The 18,835-nt window shown below is 38.1% G+C and overlaps 1 protein-coding gene across 2 annotated transcripts in view; it reads right to left on the minus strand.

Annotated features, from left to right (window-relative positions):
* The window catches only part of KPNA3 (karyopherin subunit alpha 3), a 93,826-nt gene that overhangs the window by 41,674 nt on the left and 33,317 nt on the right, over window positions 1-18,835 (minus strand). For both annotated transcript variants that reach the window (XM_031001314.3, XM_063697389.1), the window contains exon 2: window positions 5,905-5,949. In XM_031001314.3, the coding sequence (XP_030857174.1) occupies window positions 5,905-5,949 (45 nt within the window). The remainder of the gene's footprint in view (window positions 1-5,904; window positions 5,950-18,835) is intronic.

Below are 18,835 nucleotides of genomic sequence, written 5' to 3' on the forward strand. Positions count from 1 at the left end.
TGGACATTTGGGCTGATTCCTTATCTCAGGTATTGTGATGCAATAAACATGGGAGTGCAGGTATCTCTTCAACATACTGGCTTCATTTTTCCTTTGGATATATACACAGTAGTGGGATTGCTTGATCACATGGTAGTTCTATTTTTAGGAACTTCCCCATACTGCTTTCTATAATGTCTATACTAATTTACATTCTGACCAAGAGTGTACAAGAGTTTCCTTTTCTCCACATCCTCACCAACATGCGTTATCTTTCATCTTTTTGATAACGGTTATTCTAACAGGTGTAAGATGATATCTCACAGTAGTTTTAATTTTATTTCTCTGATTAGTAATGTTGAACAATTTTTAGTATACCTATTAGCCAGTTCTATGTTTTGAGAATGTTTATTCTGCTCTTTTGCCCTTTTTTTTTTTTTTTTTTTTGAGATGGAGTCTTGTTCTGTCACCCAGGCTGGAGTGCAGTGGCATGATCTCGGCTCACTGCAAACTCCGCCTCCCAGGTTCATGCCATTCTCCTGCCTCAGCCTCCCGAGTAGCTGGGACTACAGGCAAATGCCACCATGCCCAGCTAATTTTTTGTATTTTTGGTAGAGATGGGGTTTCACCCGTGTTAGCCAGGATGGTCTCGATTTCCTGACCTTGTGATCCGCCCGCCTCGGCCTCCCAAAGTGCTGGGATTATAGGCGTGAGCCACCGTGCCCAATCCTTGCCCATTTTTTAATTGTTAGTTTTCTTGCTATTGAGTTCATTATATAATATTAACCCCTTATCAGATGTATGGTTTGCAAATATTTTCTATAGGTTCTCTCTTTATTAATAGTCTCTTTTGCTGTGCAGAACCTTTTAAATTTGATATAATTGCATCTGTCTATTTTTGTTTTGTTGTCTGTGTTTTTGGGGTCATATCCAGGAAAACATTGCCCAGACCAGTATCATGGAGATTTTCCCCTGTGTTTTCTTCCAGGAGTTTTACAGTTTCACATCTTATGTTTGCATTTTAATCTATTTTGAGTTGATTTTTGTATATGGTGTGAAATAAGGGCCTGGTCTCATTCATCTGCATGTAGATAGCCAGTTTTTCCAAGACCATTTATTGAAAAGACTGTCCTTTCCTGTTGCATGTTCTTGCCACCTTTGTCAAAAATCAACCAACTACAAATTTGTGGATTTATTTCTGGTGAAATAAATTCTTGCATGTCAGAGCATATCTTTTCAAATATTCACCTTAGTTGCCTTAGACACCCCTTTCTTTTTTTCTGGATAACATTATTTCCTTTCCAGTTACTATGGTTCGATTTCTGAAAATACTTGTAGTAGGACCAAAAATGAAATTAACTAAAGAAATCTCAAGTAATTTCTTATTTCAAATTTAAGCATTCCTCAAGTAAGCCGTAGAAAGCAAACTTTTCTGTTCCACTGTTCTGTGTGTGTGTTTTTATGTCTCTACCATGCTGTTTTGATTATTATGGCTTTGCAGTAGATTTTCATATCAGGTAGTGTGATGCTTCTGGGTTCATTCTTTTAAGATTGCTTTGGCTATTTGGGGTCTTCTGTGGTTTCATATAAATTTTAGTTTTTTTTTTTCTATTTCTGTGAAAAATGACATTAGAGGTTTGATAGAGATTGCACTGAATCTGTACATCACTTTGGGTAGTACTGATATTTTAATAATACTAATTCTTCCAAATCCGTGAACATGGGATATCTTTCAATTTACTCCTGTCAGAAAGACTCTCTTGAAGGAAGCAGTGCCTTACATTTTGGCACAAGCTCCCTAACTTGTCACAGATCAGGACTTTTGAGTAGCACGGCCTATATCTGAAGTATTTGTCTTAAAACTTCAATACATGACTTAAATATAAGTGCATATTTTTAGACATCATAATTAAATTTAATTCGTGAATATCAGCACTTAATCGACTACATAGCCACAGTGTGATTAAGCATTTTGAGATGGGCTAAGAAAGAGACTTAGGAGTTATTTGGGAGGCTGGGGTGGAGGGATGTAGATGGATAGTGAATGTGGTTATTATCAGCACTTTAGAAGCTTACAATCTAAGGGAAAATGAAATATTCAAAGCAAAATCCCATGGAGTAAAGTGAGTTACAATTGACGGATGATATCCACTAGTTCAATTTCTCAGTGAAACTCTGGGGACTAGCTCTCTTTTGTTTTCAAGAATCTCAATGTCACTAAATAAAAACAATGTGATTCTCTCCTCAATGGAGCAATACAGAGAGCAAGGCCTGGAATCAGGGACAGATACTCTGACCATAAAGAGTGGAAGAATCTTCTCTTGAAGAGCTCTCCACATCTCTGTAAAATCACATCAAAATCAACTAAGTTTTGTCTGAATAAACTTCAGGCGTTGTTTCAGGGAAAGTTTGCTTTCTACTGCTTACTTGGGGAATTCTTAAATTTGAAATATGAAATTGCTTGAGATTTCTTTAGTTAATTTCATTTTTGGTCCTACTACAAGTATTTTCAGAAATCGAACCTTAGTAACTGGAAAGGAAATAATGTTAGCCAAAAAAAAAAGGAAGGGGTCTCTAAGGCAACTAAGGTGAATATTTAAAAAGATATGCTGTGACATGCAAGAATTTTTAGTTCTATAAATTAGAGAAGGCAGCACAACAACAGGAGGAGGATCAAGTAACCAAATATAATATATAAATTAGTAGCTTAGATTTATAAGCACATTAGAAGGGCTAAAATGATTAAACAAGAGGAGGCTTCTGAACTAATACAAAAGTTCTAAAGTTGAATTGCAAGCGTGAAAAGTTAAGGAAAAGTAAGGGCCCATATCTGGTGGCAGATGGTGTAATGTTAACAGATGGCAATAAATACTAATTACTTAATTCCAATTTTACTTCTATTGCATCTATTAAAGAAAGCAATCTTCATTTGGTGAATGAAAATCCAGACAAAAAAGGACGCACACTATTCTACCTATATAGAGTTCTAAATATGCAAAATAATCTGTGTTAGAAATCAGAATAATGGTTACCTTTGGGGATAACCAATACCTAGAAAGAGGCCCTGGGGTATTATTCTCTTTTTTGATCCAGGAGCTGGTGGTTACACAAATGTGTTCACATTACAAATATTCATCAAGCTGGATACTTACGACATGTGGACTTTTTGTATGTATGGTGTATGTCAACAATATGTGAAAAAGAAAAAAAGCTTAAAGTGTTAAGACTGGAAAAAACACCTTACTTTATTAAGCTAAGGCTTAGCTCATTTCTCTGGTCTAAATGACCCAAAGATCTGAAAGAACTTGCAAATATGATTACCAAAGTATTGTTGTGTCCATAAAGGAGTTGACAGGGAATGGGAATTAGCAAGTATTTTTATGCTTATGTTAATGTTTATTATGCTAATGTTTATTAATATACAAAATGATTGATGATTAATAGATAATAGACATAAAATACTTCTATCATTAGTTGTTAATCCATTGATGATTGAAACAAAAAAATGATCTTCCTTGTTAATTTCCTAATTTTGGAGCTACTGGACTAATTACATAGAAAATATTCTATGTTGTGAGTAGCTGGAACTACAGGTGCGTGCCACCACACCCAACTAATTTTTGTATTTTTAGTAGAGACAGGGATTCACCATGTTGGCCAAGCTGGTCTCGAACTCTTGACCTCAGGTGAATTTTTTGAAATTTAGTAAATATATACTACAACTCTTAGCAAGTATTTTCAAAATTTACTTTTAAAAAGGGGGTGGGGAAAGGGTACAGGAGAATGGATGTCAGGAACTATATACTATACCAATGAGCATGACATTGATTTGCAAAAATTCAAAATATGGTTATTTAAACATTTAGAAAAAATAAGCTAATTCCAATTTAACCTTCAGGTTTCAGCTTAAATGTTATTTCTTCAGACAAGTCACCTTTGAATGCCCAATTTTAAAAAAAACCTCACTCTGTTAACTTTCATGGCTATTTTTCCTCCACAGCATCATTCACAATTTGTAAGGATATATTTGGTTATGTGATTATTTATCTAGTGTTCACCTCCATGAGACAATTGCTCAAATGGTAATGCTTGGTTGAATAACTAAATGCGTTTCTGCCGAAGACCTTATGAATGTAGTTAAAATGAGCTTCTGGCAATATCGTTGTAAAACTACAGATTTGAAGAGCTACCTAGCCCGTGTATGAAACAAAGTGTGTATTTAAAATAATTCTTAAATAATAAATGCACAAGTCTATTTCTAGTGACTCTAAGAGAATGTGTACTTTCAGAATCAAGACCTCCTTCCTTCTCCCTACAACTGAAAAGTTTCAAGACGGTAATTTTCTTTTTTTTTTTTTTTTTTTTTTGAGACAGAGTCTCGCTCTGTCACCTAGGCTGGAGTGCAGTGGCGTGACCCTGGCTCACTGCAGCCCCTGCCTCCAGGGTTCAAGCAATTCTCCAGCCTCAGCCTCCCGAGTAGCTGGAACTACAGGTGCGTGCCACCACACCCAACTAATTTTTGTATTTTTAGTAGACAGGGTTTCACCATGTTGGCCAGGCTGGTCTCGAACTCTTGACCTCAGGTGATCTGTCCACCTTGGCCTCCCAAAGTGCTGGAATGACGGCATGAGCCACCGCACCCAGCCCAAGATGGTAATTCAATATAGGAAGGAGTTTTAGGAGTGAATTACATGAGGAAAAGTCTAACCTAAGACAAACACCAAAGATCTGAAATAAGTTTTAAATTTATTTTTTAAAAGATATATGTATAGGCCGGGCACGGTGGCTCACGCCTGTAATCCCAGCACTTTGGGAGGCTGAGGCGGGCAGATCACGAGGTCAGGAGATCGAGACCATCCTGGCTAACACGGTGAAACCCCATCTCTACTAAAAATACAAAAAATTAGCCGGACAAGGTGGTGGACGCCTGTAGTCCCAGCTACTTGGGAGGCTGAGGCAGAAGAATGGCATGAACCCGGGAGGCGGAGGTTGCAGTGAGCCGAGATCACAGCACTGCACTCCAGCTTGGGCGACAGAGCAAGACTCTGCATCAAAAAAAAAAGATATGTGTAAAGAAAGAGAATTCACTATTATTTTCTGGATTAGCAATTTAAATATTTGTTTCAAATAAAATGTGTTCACATGAAAACACAATTTGGGCCAGGCATGGCACTCACGCCCGTAATCCCAACAGAAGGACGATTGTTTGAGTCCAGGAATTCAAGGCCAGCCTGGGCAACATAGTGAGACCTAGTCTCTACAAAAAATAAACAAAAATTTGCTGGGTGTGGTGGTGTGCCTGTATTCACAGCTGGGTGTGGTGGTGTGCCTGTATTCATAGCTACTCAGCCAGCTGAGGTGGGAGGATCACTTGAGCCCGGGAGGTCAAGGCTGCAGTGAGCCAAGATCACACCACTTCACTCCAACCTGGACAGAGTGAAACGCTGTCTCAAAAAAAGAAAGAGAAAAAAGAAAACACAATCTGATGAAGGTAACTCTAAAATCCTCCAAAAATAATGGAAGAAAATACAATAAATTTTAATAGCAGTTGCTTTCAGTGGGGAAAACACAAGGTTTTTCTACTTTTCTACTTTTATTTACTTCTGTAAAGTATCTTTAACGAGGATGTGTAACTTTTACATAAGCAAAGGGAGAGGAAGCCCACAGAAAGAGGATGTCAAAGAAAATGTATCTAACTTCATCAGATGTTATGAGAATTTCAGTGATGGTAAAGTGCTTCACACAGGGCCTAGTACCCTCAGTAAATGAAAGCTATTATGAATAAGTACCATGATAAAGTATCCAGTGATGTGTGGTTTTAGGGATGACCACGAATTTGCCACAGTATTTTCATTATTCAAGATACACAGAATTTTAACATCAGAAAAATCTAATTACTTTTCTTTAAATGTAAATCAACCTTACCTTCCGCAGTTCCACTGTCACTTCATTTCTATGTCTTCGCATTGTCTAGAAAAGAAAAACAAAGATTACAGATGTATCAAAATACGGATACTGCTAGTATATAAAGATCTCAGCTGGGTGCAGTGGCTCATGCCTATAATCCTAGCACTTTGGGAGGCCGAGGCGGGCAGATCACTTGAGGTCAGGAGTTCAAAACCAGCTTGGCCAACATGGCGAAACCTAGTCTCTACTAAAAATACAAAAAAATTAGCCGGGCTTGGTGGCAGGCACCTGTAATCTCAGCTACATGGGAGACTGAGGCAGGAGAACTGCTTGAACCTGGGAGGCGGGGGATGCAGCAAGCCGAGGTGGCGCCAGTGCACTCCAGGCCTGGGCGACAGAGCGAGACTGCATCTCAAAAAAAAGAAGAAGAAGAAAAAAAAAAAACTCAGGTATTTGAGTTAGAAGTCATTTAATATTGGCTGGGTGCAGTGGCTCACACCTGTAATCCCAGCACTTTAGATGGCTGAAGGATCACTTGGGGCCAGGAGTTCGAGATCAGCCTGGCCAACATGGCAAAACCCCATCTCTACTAAAAATACCAAAATTAGCTGGGTGCAGTAGCACGCCCCTGTACTCCCAGCTACTCCTGGAGGCTGACGCTCAAGAATCGCTTGAACCTGGGAGACGGAGGTTGAAGTGAGCTGAGATCATGCCACTGCACTTTAGCTTGAGTGACAGAGCAAGACTCTGTCTCAAAAAATAAATAAATAAGAAGAAATTTATAATCTCAATGACTGATACATCTTATACTTTAAATGATGAGCTACAATTAGTTAAAAAGCCAAATTCTGTATTTACTGGATATCTGTTGGTTAATTTTGTGGAAGGTGGGACTTGGCTGCCTAGGACCCATTTCCCTGCCCTAACTGTACCCAGTCATCTTTGGGGAATTACATCCTTCCCTTCCTGTAGTCTTAATGAGACCTAAAGTGGCTCACTCTCTCCTAGCTTAAGTAGGTCACAAGACTCAACTACACTATCAGAATTATCTCCTCTATAACTCTGAATCTTTAGGAGAAAGGGAAAAAAAGGCACATTAAATTCCAAAGGAAGAATTTTGGACAAGGTAGTAAATAATGCCTATATCCTTGACTTGCTCAATTCCCAGTTCTTCCATTTCTCTACTCATCTTATGAACTACCTTACATTCTTCCAATAAATTATGGTTTTGCTTAAGTCAGCCAGGGATGGTTTCTGATGTCTGCAATCAATGAATTATATCTCTAATGATGCATATTTTTAAAAAGTAAATTCATTGCCATGGCCTTAAACACATGAAAATAAAAATAAGTTTGAGATAGATGTTTTGTATCAAAAGGTAAGGTATCCTTCTGAGTTTAAGAGGATCTATCAGGCATGCCTTATGGGGAAACACTGAAATAATATATATCTCCCCTCTAACATACTGATATAATGGATTCTTTTATTACACATATAAGCATGGTTACATCTTTATATTATTGGAATAAAGGCTATATATATGGTCATGGTATATTATTATTTTAATATACTGCCAGGTTCAGTGTGCTATATTTTATTTAATAATTCTTGTGATATCTCTTTCTTAAACCACAGTGATCTTCTTAAGAAAAAAAATCTCATAAAATCCAAATTATAAAGTTTGCTAACTATACTGAAATAATCTAGATACAAACTTAAACTTAAATACAGATATATATTAAATATAAACAAAACTGCCAAACAAAATTCAAATTAGTCATATTCATTTCATGTGATGGAATTATATACTGATAAAAACTATTATCCCTGATAAGGTTCGACACTAGAAAGAAACTTGAATTTAATTCTATATTTAGTATGTTTCTATATTGTGACTTTAGTACTATTAATATAGAGAATGTCTTACGCATAAATTCATAAAAATGACAAACGTTGGACAATCTTCAAATACCAACATTAATGAAGTGTTATTTGACAACTCTATAAGCTATCTTTATTCACTGGAAGATTAGAACTCTACCACTGTTAAAAATTTTACCTAAATGAATATTTACTTCAATTTTTCCTATAACTGAAAAGAAAAATATTTTCATTGCAATATTTGCAACACTTAACTATTTATGAATTATTAAAAGATGATGCATAACAAAAAGATCCAGGCAGCATATCTGCTCCAAAATATGATTTTCTGCTCTATCATCTTAATTCACACTAAGATATTTCTGTATAGACAGAATTAGTGAGTTAAATTCTGAAGAACCACACTAAATTAGGAAACCACACTTAAGAGGTGATTAATTTAACGTTTTAAACACCCCTAAACAGGAGTTAGCTCCCAGGTAGTAAGTGCTTCGAATATGAACATCTCAATTTATAGACACTGGTTTGATACTCTGCATAAGGAAAGTTGGAAATAGATTTTTACTGCTAAAGTAGAACGGTTATTCAAGATATATGAATTGACTAGAAATACAGGCACCTCGATTCTTACTTGTTTGGGGTCTAAGAATCCGGCAGGCCCTACAGCACAACTTCAGAGAAGTTTCTGTGTCTAGAAACCCCCTTGATCCTGTGTTCCATCCCTTCTTAGAGAACTGTATCACCTAATCCTAGTCAGAACATTGTGGTATCTGCTTAGGGTTGAAGTTTTCTTACAAGGTGGTAATCTCCAGTCTAAAAGTACTATACCCATGAAACGAACCATATGACTTTTGTGACTGCTTACTAATACATATTTATATATGCAGCATAATTCTAAGATTTGTATATATAACTCACTAGTAGCAAAACTTCAAAGGCGAAAGTATCTGTTACCCTCACCTATCTCTAATAATTAAAGACCACTTATTCACCCGAAAGAATCATATAAGTGTAAATGGCCAGTTTAGAAGGTCATTTAAGACCTTAGGTCAGTTAAGAAGAGGAGGTACTGACTACCATACCTAAGTACCTCTGAGTTAGTCATGACTTACTATGCTCTTTGTTTAAATTACAGAAAAAGATGGACTCCCTTATATTCTCCCTTATATTCTTCCCAAGTGATCTCATCTACCTTCATGTCTGCAATTACTGTTTCATGACCACTCCCAAGTATCTATTTTTAGTCCACTCTGTCTCTTAAGCTCCTAATCTATAAGTCATTCACCCATTCAACAAAAATTTACTCAATACATTTAAAATACATTGGGCAATACATTTGCCAACCGGGAAGCAAGTACAGAATTCACAGTCTAGCACAGGGATCGGCAAACTATAACCTGTGTATCAAATCTGGCAGGCTATCTGTTTCTGTAGGTCCCAACAGGAATGGTTTTTACATTTTTTAAGTGGTTACATTATAAATGATATTAAGTACCTACATCATGCTCTTATTTTTGCCTTTTTGCCCTCAAATGCTAAAATATTTACTATTTGTCCTTTTAAGGAAAAGTTAGCAGACTAGGTGCAGTGGCTCACGCCTGTAATCCCAACACTTTTGGAGGTCGAGGCGGGAGGATCACTTGAGCACAGCCATGCTCAGCTGATTTTTCATTTTTTGTAGAGGTAGTATCTCATTGTGCTCATGTGTGCACCTACAGTTCCAGCTACTTGGGGGAGCTGAGATGGAGGATTGCTTAAGCACAGGAAGTCAAGGGTGCAAGGAGCCATGATGGTGACACTGCATTTCAGCCTAGGTAACAGAGTGAAACCCTGCCTTGAAAAAAAAAAAAAAAAGGTTTGCCAACACCTGGTCTAGTGGAAATGAGAGTAATAATGAGTGATAAAAATGTGTTAAGCTGGCCGGGCACAGTGGCTCATGCCTGTAATCCCAGAACTTTGGGAGGCCAAGGCAGGCAGATCACCTGAGGTCAGGAGTTCAAGACCAGCCTGGCCAACATGGTGAAACCCCATCTCTACTAAAAATATCAAAATTAGCCGGGCATGGTGGCGCACGCCTGTAATCCCAGCTACTCAGTAGGCTGAGGCACAAGAATTGCTTGAACCTGGGAGGCGGAGGTTGCAGTGAGCCACGAGTGGGCCACTGCATTCCAGCCTGGGCAACAGAGTGAGATTCTGTCTCGAAAAAAAAAAAAAGTGTTAAGCTTGAGATAGGAAAGTAAATGTTAAGATCTGTATCAAGAGGAGATATAATCAGAGGGACAGAAAAAAGCTCCCAAAAGAATTAAAATATGTGCATATGTGTGTTAAGGGCTGGAAGAGAGATGGTTTAAAGGCTTCAAACTCAGTATGCTTAAAACTAATATACTTGCTCCCTTCCTAACACCCTCACCAAAAAGATCCCCCACATCTCCTCTCCTGTCAATACTCCTAATGTTAGGAAACTGTACAACCATCCAAATAGTTTCAAGAGACCGATCCTGGAAGACTATCCCTGTCTACTCACTTTCAATCCTCTGAAATCAAACAAGTCAACCAGAACGGGATTCAAACCTCCCAGCTCCACGGCCACTATCTAAGAGTAAGCCACCTGCCATCATCTAATCTGGACTACTAAAATAGCCTAACTAGTCTCCTTCCATGCACTGAATCAATTTTCCACAATGCAGCCGGGGCGGTTCTTTTTAAAATGCAAAATCTGTGTCGTCCTTCTCTTGAATAAAATGTGTCAATGATTTTTTTCATCTCTTGGCATCCCCTGCCCCACACAAAAAATGTCATCAGAATAGCCAAACTTAAACTCCACAGACAAAACCTACAAGAGGGCCAGGCACAGTGGCTCATGCTTGTAATCCCAGAACTTTGGGAGGCCGAGGCAGGAGGATTGCTTGAGCCCAGAAATTTGAGACCAGCCTGTGCAACACAGTGAGACCTGTCTCTACAAAAAAATTAAAAATTAGCCAGGTGTGGTGGCGTGCACCTGTGGTCCCAGCTCTTCAGGAGGCTGAGGCAGGAAGATGGCTTGAGCCCAGGAGGTCAAGGCTGCAGTGAGCCATGATCATACCACTACACTCCAGCCTGGGTGATAGAGACCCTGTCCCCAAAACAAGCAAACAAACAACACCTACAAGGTTGGGAGACAAAGTATTCTAACGAATTCTCAAATACAAGCAGGGTCTGGTTAAATCACCAGCTACAGGATTCATATGCATATATGCAGAAGAAAATGGAAGGGCAGAAGTTATGGGGCGATTGAAGACCCTGAGAACAAGAGAACTCCCAAATCATGAATGACTAGAGACTTTGGAAAGGCAACTTGAGAACAGTTGCAAATGGAAGGGATCTTTTGCACACATCAACATTGTTAAGTATGATGGAGCTAGACACAAAATCAAAGAACTAAAATCCTCTTCCTGGACAATGTCCTAAAATGAACAGAGCCAGACCTCAGAAAATAGGATGCCAATGCCACCCCCTTTAAAAAAAAAATCATCTTGTAACAAACAACAGAAGAAAAAGATCTTGAGTGGTGAAACTAGAAAGGCTACCCTGACCCACTTCTTGCTCTTAAAAGTTCAGGAAAATCTATCAAAAAATGGACAGGAAAGGATTGGCGTTGAAGCCCATGCTGTAAGAAATGAGAGAATAGGAAACAGAGTGTTGCTATTGAAAGCCTACTGAAAAGACATATACACAAAACTGATAAAAACTATCCTAGAAAATGATAGAAAATGTGAAATAACATTATCAATCAGAATTAGAAAAACTCAGAAATGAGGTCCTAGCAATCAAAAAAGAATTAGAAATAAAGCAAAAAATTATTTCAGAAAGGAACCTAGCCAAGAGCAATCTTAAGAGCCAGTAAACAACAGATAATGCTTAAGAGAAACAGACTATGTAAAGAAAAAAACTGTAATCAGAAAGAAGGTGAAAATTATCAGAAGGGCCGGGCACGGTGGCTTACGCCTGTAATCCCAGCACTTTGGGAGGCCGAGGCGGGCGGATCATGAGGTCAGGAGATCGAGGCCATCCTGGCTAACACAGTGAAACCCCATCTCTACTAAAAATACAAAAATTAGCCGGGCGTGGTGACGGGCGCCTGTAGTCCCAGCTACTTGGGAGGCTGAGGCAGGAGAATGGCATGAACCCGGGAGGTGGAGCTTGCGGTGAGCCGAGATTGCGCCATTGCACTCCAGCCTGGGTGACAGAGCAAGACTCTGTCTCAAAAAAAAAAAGAAAATTATCAGAAGGAAGTGACAATAAAGGCACTTAGATTTTAAATTCATATAATAAAGACTCCTCAAATAAGAAAACCGAAGCAATGAAATAGAGCAAATACTTAAAACTATAAATCAAAAAAAACTTCCTGAAATTAGAAGACTTGAACTGAAATACTGAAAGTACACCCAAGTACCTGGGGAATCCATCCAGAAAAACCAACACTGAGAAATATACAAGTGAAACTAACGGACTTCCAAAAAGAAAAGAAGAGAAAATTGCATCTGGACATTAGGCAAAAAATATTGAAAATGTGAATCAAGGACTTTATATCCAGTCAAAACCACTAAATTTATACAAGTGGCAAAACAACTGTTATAAACACAACTCAAGGACTACTGTTTATATGAGCACTTTCTGAAGAATCTAATAGAGAACGGTCACCACACAACCAAAATAACTGGAGAGACACTGATAAAAGGTGACCGTGAGCAATGAATTTATTTACCTGTAGAACTAAGATTAAATAGTCCTTCTAAGGTAGGCCCAATCCCTGGGCCGTGAACTGGTGCCAGTCCATATAGCCTGTTAGGAGCCAGGCTGCACAGCAGCAGGAGGTGAGCATTATGGCCTCAGCTCCATTTCCTGTCAGATCACGGTTGGCATTAGATTCTCATAGAAACACAAACCTTGTTGTGAACTGAGCATGTGAGGGATCTAGGTTGTGTGCTCCTTATGAGAATCTAACTAATGCCTGATGATCTGTGGTGCAACACTTTCAACCCGAAACCATCCTCCCCGACCCGCCATTCATGGAAAAACTGTCTTCCACAAAACTGGCCCCTGGTGCCATAAAGGTTGGGGAGCACTGTTATAAGGGAAAAAATATAGTATATAACTGCTACATGCCCTGACAATGTAGACACAGAATTGAAGAGGAAGACAAATATGTATATGAAATACTGAGTAAGTGGGCCAGGTGCAGTGGCTCTCGCCTGTAATCCCAGCAATTTGGGAAACTGAGGCGGGTGCAGCACTTGAGGCCAGGAGTTCAAGACCAGCCTGGCCAACAGGGTGAAGCCTCATTTCTACTAAAAATACAAAAAATAGCCGGGTGTGGTGGCGTGCACCTGTAATCCCAGCTATTCCCGGAGGCTGAGGCAGAGAATTGCTTGAACCTTGGAGGTGGAGGCTGCAGTGAACTGAGATCACGTCACTGCACTCCAGCCTGGGTGACAGAACACGACTCCATCTCAAGAAGAATAAAAACAAAAAAACAACTAAGTGTATTGATTGCCTTATTAACTATTAACTGGTGAGAAAAGGAAATTGCATCACATCAGATGCTGAAGGAAAGTAGAGCAGAAAAGAGGTTAAAGCAGTGCTGAGAGAGAAATTTAAAGCACCTAATGCAAACATTAAGAAAGAGAGAAAGTCTCAAACCAATAATCAAAACTCCCAGCTTCGACACCCTACAACATAAAAAGCAAAACAAACCCAAAACAAGCAGAAGGAATAAACAGAAATCAATGAAATTGAAAACAAAAAAGTAGAGAAAATTAATGAAAAGCTAGTTCTTTCAAAAAAAAAAAAATCAGCAGACTGGCCAAAAAAAAAGAGAAAATGCAGAAGTTATAATATTAGAAATGAAAAAGGTACTATCACTACAGACTTTGCAGACATCAAAAGAACAAGGGAAAACTACAAACAACTCTACACACACAAATTTGACAATTTAGATGAAATGGACCAATGACTCAAAAAGCAAGAACTATCACACCTCACTCAATATGAAATACCTAATTTGAATAACACTGTTAACTATTAAGATGATTATATTTGTAATTTTAAAACTTCCCTTCAGGGTTTGGATGGTTTAACTAGAGAATTCTTCCAAATGCCTAAAGAAGAACTAACACCAATTTTATATAATCTCTACAAAAAACAGATGGGTACACTTATCAATTCACTTTATGAAGCTAATTACAAAATTACCTGAATAACAAAACCAGAAAAGACAGCATTAAAAAAAAGAAGAAGAAACTGCAGGCCAATATTCTCAATGAATGCAGATACAAAAATCCTTATCAAAATGTTACCAACTAGAATTCACTATACTAGCAGGCTTCATTCTAGTGATACAAAGCTGGTTCTGTATTTGAAAATCAATCAATATAAACCATACTAATAGACTAATGAAGACAAATCAATGATTATATTATTCAATGCAGAAAAAAATGACAAAATTCAACATCCATTTATAGTAAAAACACTCAGAAAAATAAAAGCCTAGAGTTAACATTCTAGTGGTGAAAAGTCTGAATACTATGTTTCCCTAGATTGAGAACAAGAAAATGGTGTCCACTCTCACCACTATTATTCAACATAGTATAAGAAGTTCCAGCCAGTAAAATAAGGCAAGAAAATAAACTAAAAGGCATATAGATGCAAAAGAAAGAAAATAATCCCAGCCAGGTGCTGTGGCTCACTCCTGCAATCCCAGCACTTTGGGAGGCTGAGGAGGGCGGTCACGAGGTCAAGAGATCAAGACCATCTGGTCAACATAGTGAAACCCCATCTCTACTAAAAACACAATTAGCTGGGCGTGGTGGTGCACGCCTGTAGTCCCAGCTACTAGGGAGGCTGAGGCAGGGGAATCGCTTGAACCCAGGAGGCGGAGGTTGCAGTGAGCCGAGATCGTGCCACTGCACTCCAGCCTGGCGACAGACGGAGACTCCATCTCAAAATAAAAAATAAAATAAAGAAAGAAAACAATCAATTATTTGCAGAAAAGATGATTTAAAAATTCCAAGGAATATACCAAAAACTTTCCAGATCTATTAAGTGAGTTCAACAAGGTCACAGAATACAACATAAAAATCAATTGTATTTCTATATACTAGCAATGAACACATAGACACTGAAATTAAAAATACAAACAACAGCCGGGTGTGGTGGCTCACATCTGTAATCCCAGCACTTCGGGAGGCCAAGGCAGGTGGATTGCTTGAGCCCAGGAATTTGAGATTAGCCTGGGCAAAATGGCAAAACCTCATCTCTACAAAAAAAAGCAAAAAAAAATTTAGCTGGGCATGGTGGTATATGCCTGTAGTCTCAGCTACTGGGGAGGGTGAGGTAGCAGGATCTCTTGAGCTCGGGAGACGGAGGCTGCAGTAAGTGGAGACTGTGCCACTGCACTCCAGCCACGGCGACAGAGATAGACCCTGCCTCAAAACAAACAAACAATGCTGGATGATGGCTCAAGTAATCCCAGTGCTTTGGGAGGCCAAGGAGGGAGGACTGCTTGAGCCCAGGAGGTCAAGACCATACATAGCGAGACTCAGCTTCTACAGAAAATTTAAAAATTAGCCAGGTATGGAGGCAAGTGTTTATTGTCCTAGTTACTTGGGAGGCTGAGGCAGGAGGACCACTTGTGTCCAGGAGTTCAAGGCTGCAGTGAACTATGATTACACCACTGCACTCCAGCCTCAGTGACAGAGCAAGATCCTGTTTCTAGCTTAAAAAAGAGAAAAAATGGAGGGGCATATTGTGTTCATAGATTGGTAGACTCAACTTGGTAAAGATGTTGATTCTCCTCATACTGATATACAGGTTTAATGCAATTCCTATCAAAATCCCAGCAATATATTTTGCAGATACAGAAAGAATTATTCTAACATTTATACGGAAAGGCAAAGTAAGTAGAATAGTTAAAACAATTCTGAAAATGAAAAACAAAGTGGAAGGAATCAATCTAGCCAATTTCAAGATATATTACATAGCTACAGTAATAAACATTGTGTGATATCAGTGGAAGAATATACACATTGAAAAGAACAGAGAACCCAAAATAAGCCTACACAAACATATCCAACTGATTTTTTACAGAGGTGCAAAAGCAATTAAATGGAGGACATCAATAGACTTTTCAGCAAACAGTGCTGGACCAGATACATATTGACAGACAAAAATATTAACCCTGACTTAAGCCTCACACCTTAAAAAAATTTAATTCAAAATAAATGTGAAACTATAAACTTTTAGGAAAAACCATAGGAGATAATTCTTTGGGATCTGGGGCTAGGCAAAGAGTTCTTAAACTTGACCCTAAAAGCATGATCCATAACAGAAATAGTTGGTAAACTAGACCTCATCAAAATAAAAAACTATTTTGCTCTTTGAACACCCATGTAAAGAAGATAAAAAGAGAAGCTAGAGACTAAAAAAAAAAATTTGCAACCACATATCCAAGAAAGGACTAGTATCTAGAATTAAAAAACAAAAACAAAAAACCTCTCAAAGCTCAACAGGTAACCAACCAACCAATGGAACTAGAAAATAGGCAAAAGAAATGAAAAAAATATTTCATGGAAGAGGATATACACATGGCAAATAAGCACATGAAAAGATGTTCAATACTATTAGCCATTAGGGAAATGCAAATTAAAACCACCATGAAATCTTATTATACATCTAAAATTTAAAATTGTGATACTTTCAAATGCTGGTGAGTATGGAGAGTTTTCATACATTGCTTGTGGGAATGTAAAATGACAGCACCTTTGGCCATTTCTTAAAGTACACATGTAACAACCACAGGACCCAGCAACTACACATTGGACATTTATACGAGATAAATGAAAACTCATCTACACACACACACACACACACACACACACACCTGTACGCGAATGTTTACAACAGCTTTATTCTTAATAGCTACAACCTGGAAACAACCCAGGTATCCTTCACGCTTAAACTGTGGTACATCCATACCATGGAACACCATATAGCAATTAAAAGAAACAAACTGCTGATACAAGCAATGACTTGGATGAACATAAATACTGTACGAGCATCTTGCAAGATGTTACCACTGGGGAAACTGGAGAAAGGATAAACAGGATCTCTCTGTGTTATATTTTATAACTGCATGTCAATCTACAATCACCTCAAAATAAAGGTCAGTTTTTAATAAAAATTTTAAAGGATATACATCAGATGCTGAGGGGGAAGGAAAAGAGAAGGTCACAACTAATTTCAATAATGTACATGATGGGGAATCAATAGAAAATAACTAAGAAAGAGAGGACTAAAGGAAACAAAAACAAAACCACAAACTAAAGGCCAAAAGTATACTAAAACAAAAAATAAAACAGATCACATACAATGACTATTTTACACATAAATATATAGGTGATAACAAGGAAACTAGGACTTGACTTTAAAACCATGAAAATAAACTGCGTATGTATATGACAAAATCAAATTTAACAAGAAAAGCAATCCCTAAAAATAAAGAAATGAACCTAAACATGTATCCATTTGGTAGCATAATCACACTATCCTGTGTAACTTTTCAACACAGCAATTTAACCCTGCATCTCCAGTTAACCCTAAAGAGAACTACCAGGAAAACTCCAAACTGTTCTCGGTAACCCTATTACTGGGTGCAGCGCTGCTGGTATTGTTATTCTGAGACTGTTATGTGTCTATGTGGAATAAAGCAAATGAGTAAAAATGTCATATTCTACTATTCCTGGTGTCAGAAAAAAACAGGAAGTTTGGCCTAGGAGAAAGACGGATATATGATAGAAGTAGTTTAGTAAAACCCCATAGTCCTGAATTTGAATTGGAATATCAATATATGCATTATATGTGTGTGTTTACGTGTGTATGTATGTATATAAATATGCATATAAATATGTATACATATAAATATACATACACACACATATATTTATATACATACACACACACACAAAATTTTGTTTTAATCCTACATCTATCCACCCCTAGATGTCTACTTGGAGATGTGTATCTCCAAAGCCTAGAAACAGTGACCAAATCAGTGAGTGCATAGACAATACTCTCAAAAATACCACCAATAGCAAACAGAACTGGTTCATTCCAACTAATAGGCAGAAAAGGTACAAGGTAAGCCTGCAATATCTTAACATACCAAATATCAAAGATATTTACGAGACTAGAGTCTTGTAAAAACTACTCAATAGCTAACATGAAGAGGCTCCAAATGTTCAAAGACAGTACAATTATTATCAATTATCAGTAAGACAATGAATTCAAACACACATAGATTTCAATCTGTAAATCCAGGAAATGGAAATAAAAACCCAAACAACTAAATTGTCATCACTGAAGGATGATAATGAACTACCTCATTATTTTGAAAACTGATAAAGGAAAAGAATCAAGCACTTATTTTACTGTTTCTAAACAAATTTTATCATGGGGTAATCTAACCAATTAATAAATGAGAGGAAGGTTTCTCTTAATAGATGTAGTCTAGCTCAGCTGTTCCCAAACTTTTTGGCACCAGGGACTAGTTTCACAGAAGACAATTTTTCCATGGACTAGGAAGTAGAAGGAGTGGTTTCAGGATGATTCAAGTGCATGACATTTATTGTGCACTTTATTTCCATTATTATTATATTGTAATATGAAATAATTACACAACTCACCATAATGTAGAATCAGTGGGAGGCCTGAGCTTGTTTTCCTGCAACTAGAGGTCCCATCTGGGGATGATGGGAGATGGTGACAGATCATCAGGCATTAGATTCTCATAAGGAACATGCAACCTAGATCACTTGCATGCACAGTTCACAGCAGGGTTTGTGCTCCTTTGAGAATCAAATGCAGCTGCTGATCTGACAGGAAGTGGAGCTCGGGTGGTAATACAAGCAATGAGGAGCAGCTGTAAATACAGATGAAGCTTCACTTGCTTGCCTGCTGCCTACCTCCTACTGTGCAGCCCAGTTCCTAATGGGCCACGGACTGGTAGTGGTGCAGGGTTGGGGATCCCTGGTCT

This window comes from Gorilla gorilla, chromosome 14 (genome assembly GCF_029281585.2).
Source record: "Gorilla gorilla gorilla isolate KB3781 chromosome 14, NHGRI_mGorGor1-v2.1_pri, whole genome shotgun sequence".
In the NCBI taxonomy this organism is placed as follows: Eukaryota; Metazoa; Chordata; class Mammalia; order Primates; family Hominidae; genus Gorilla; species Gorilla gorilla.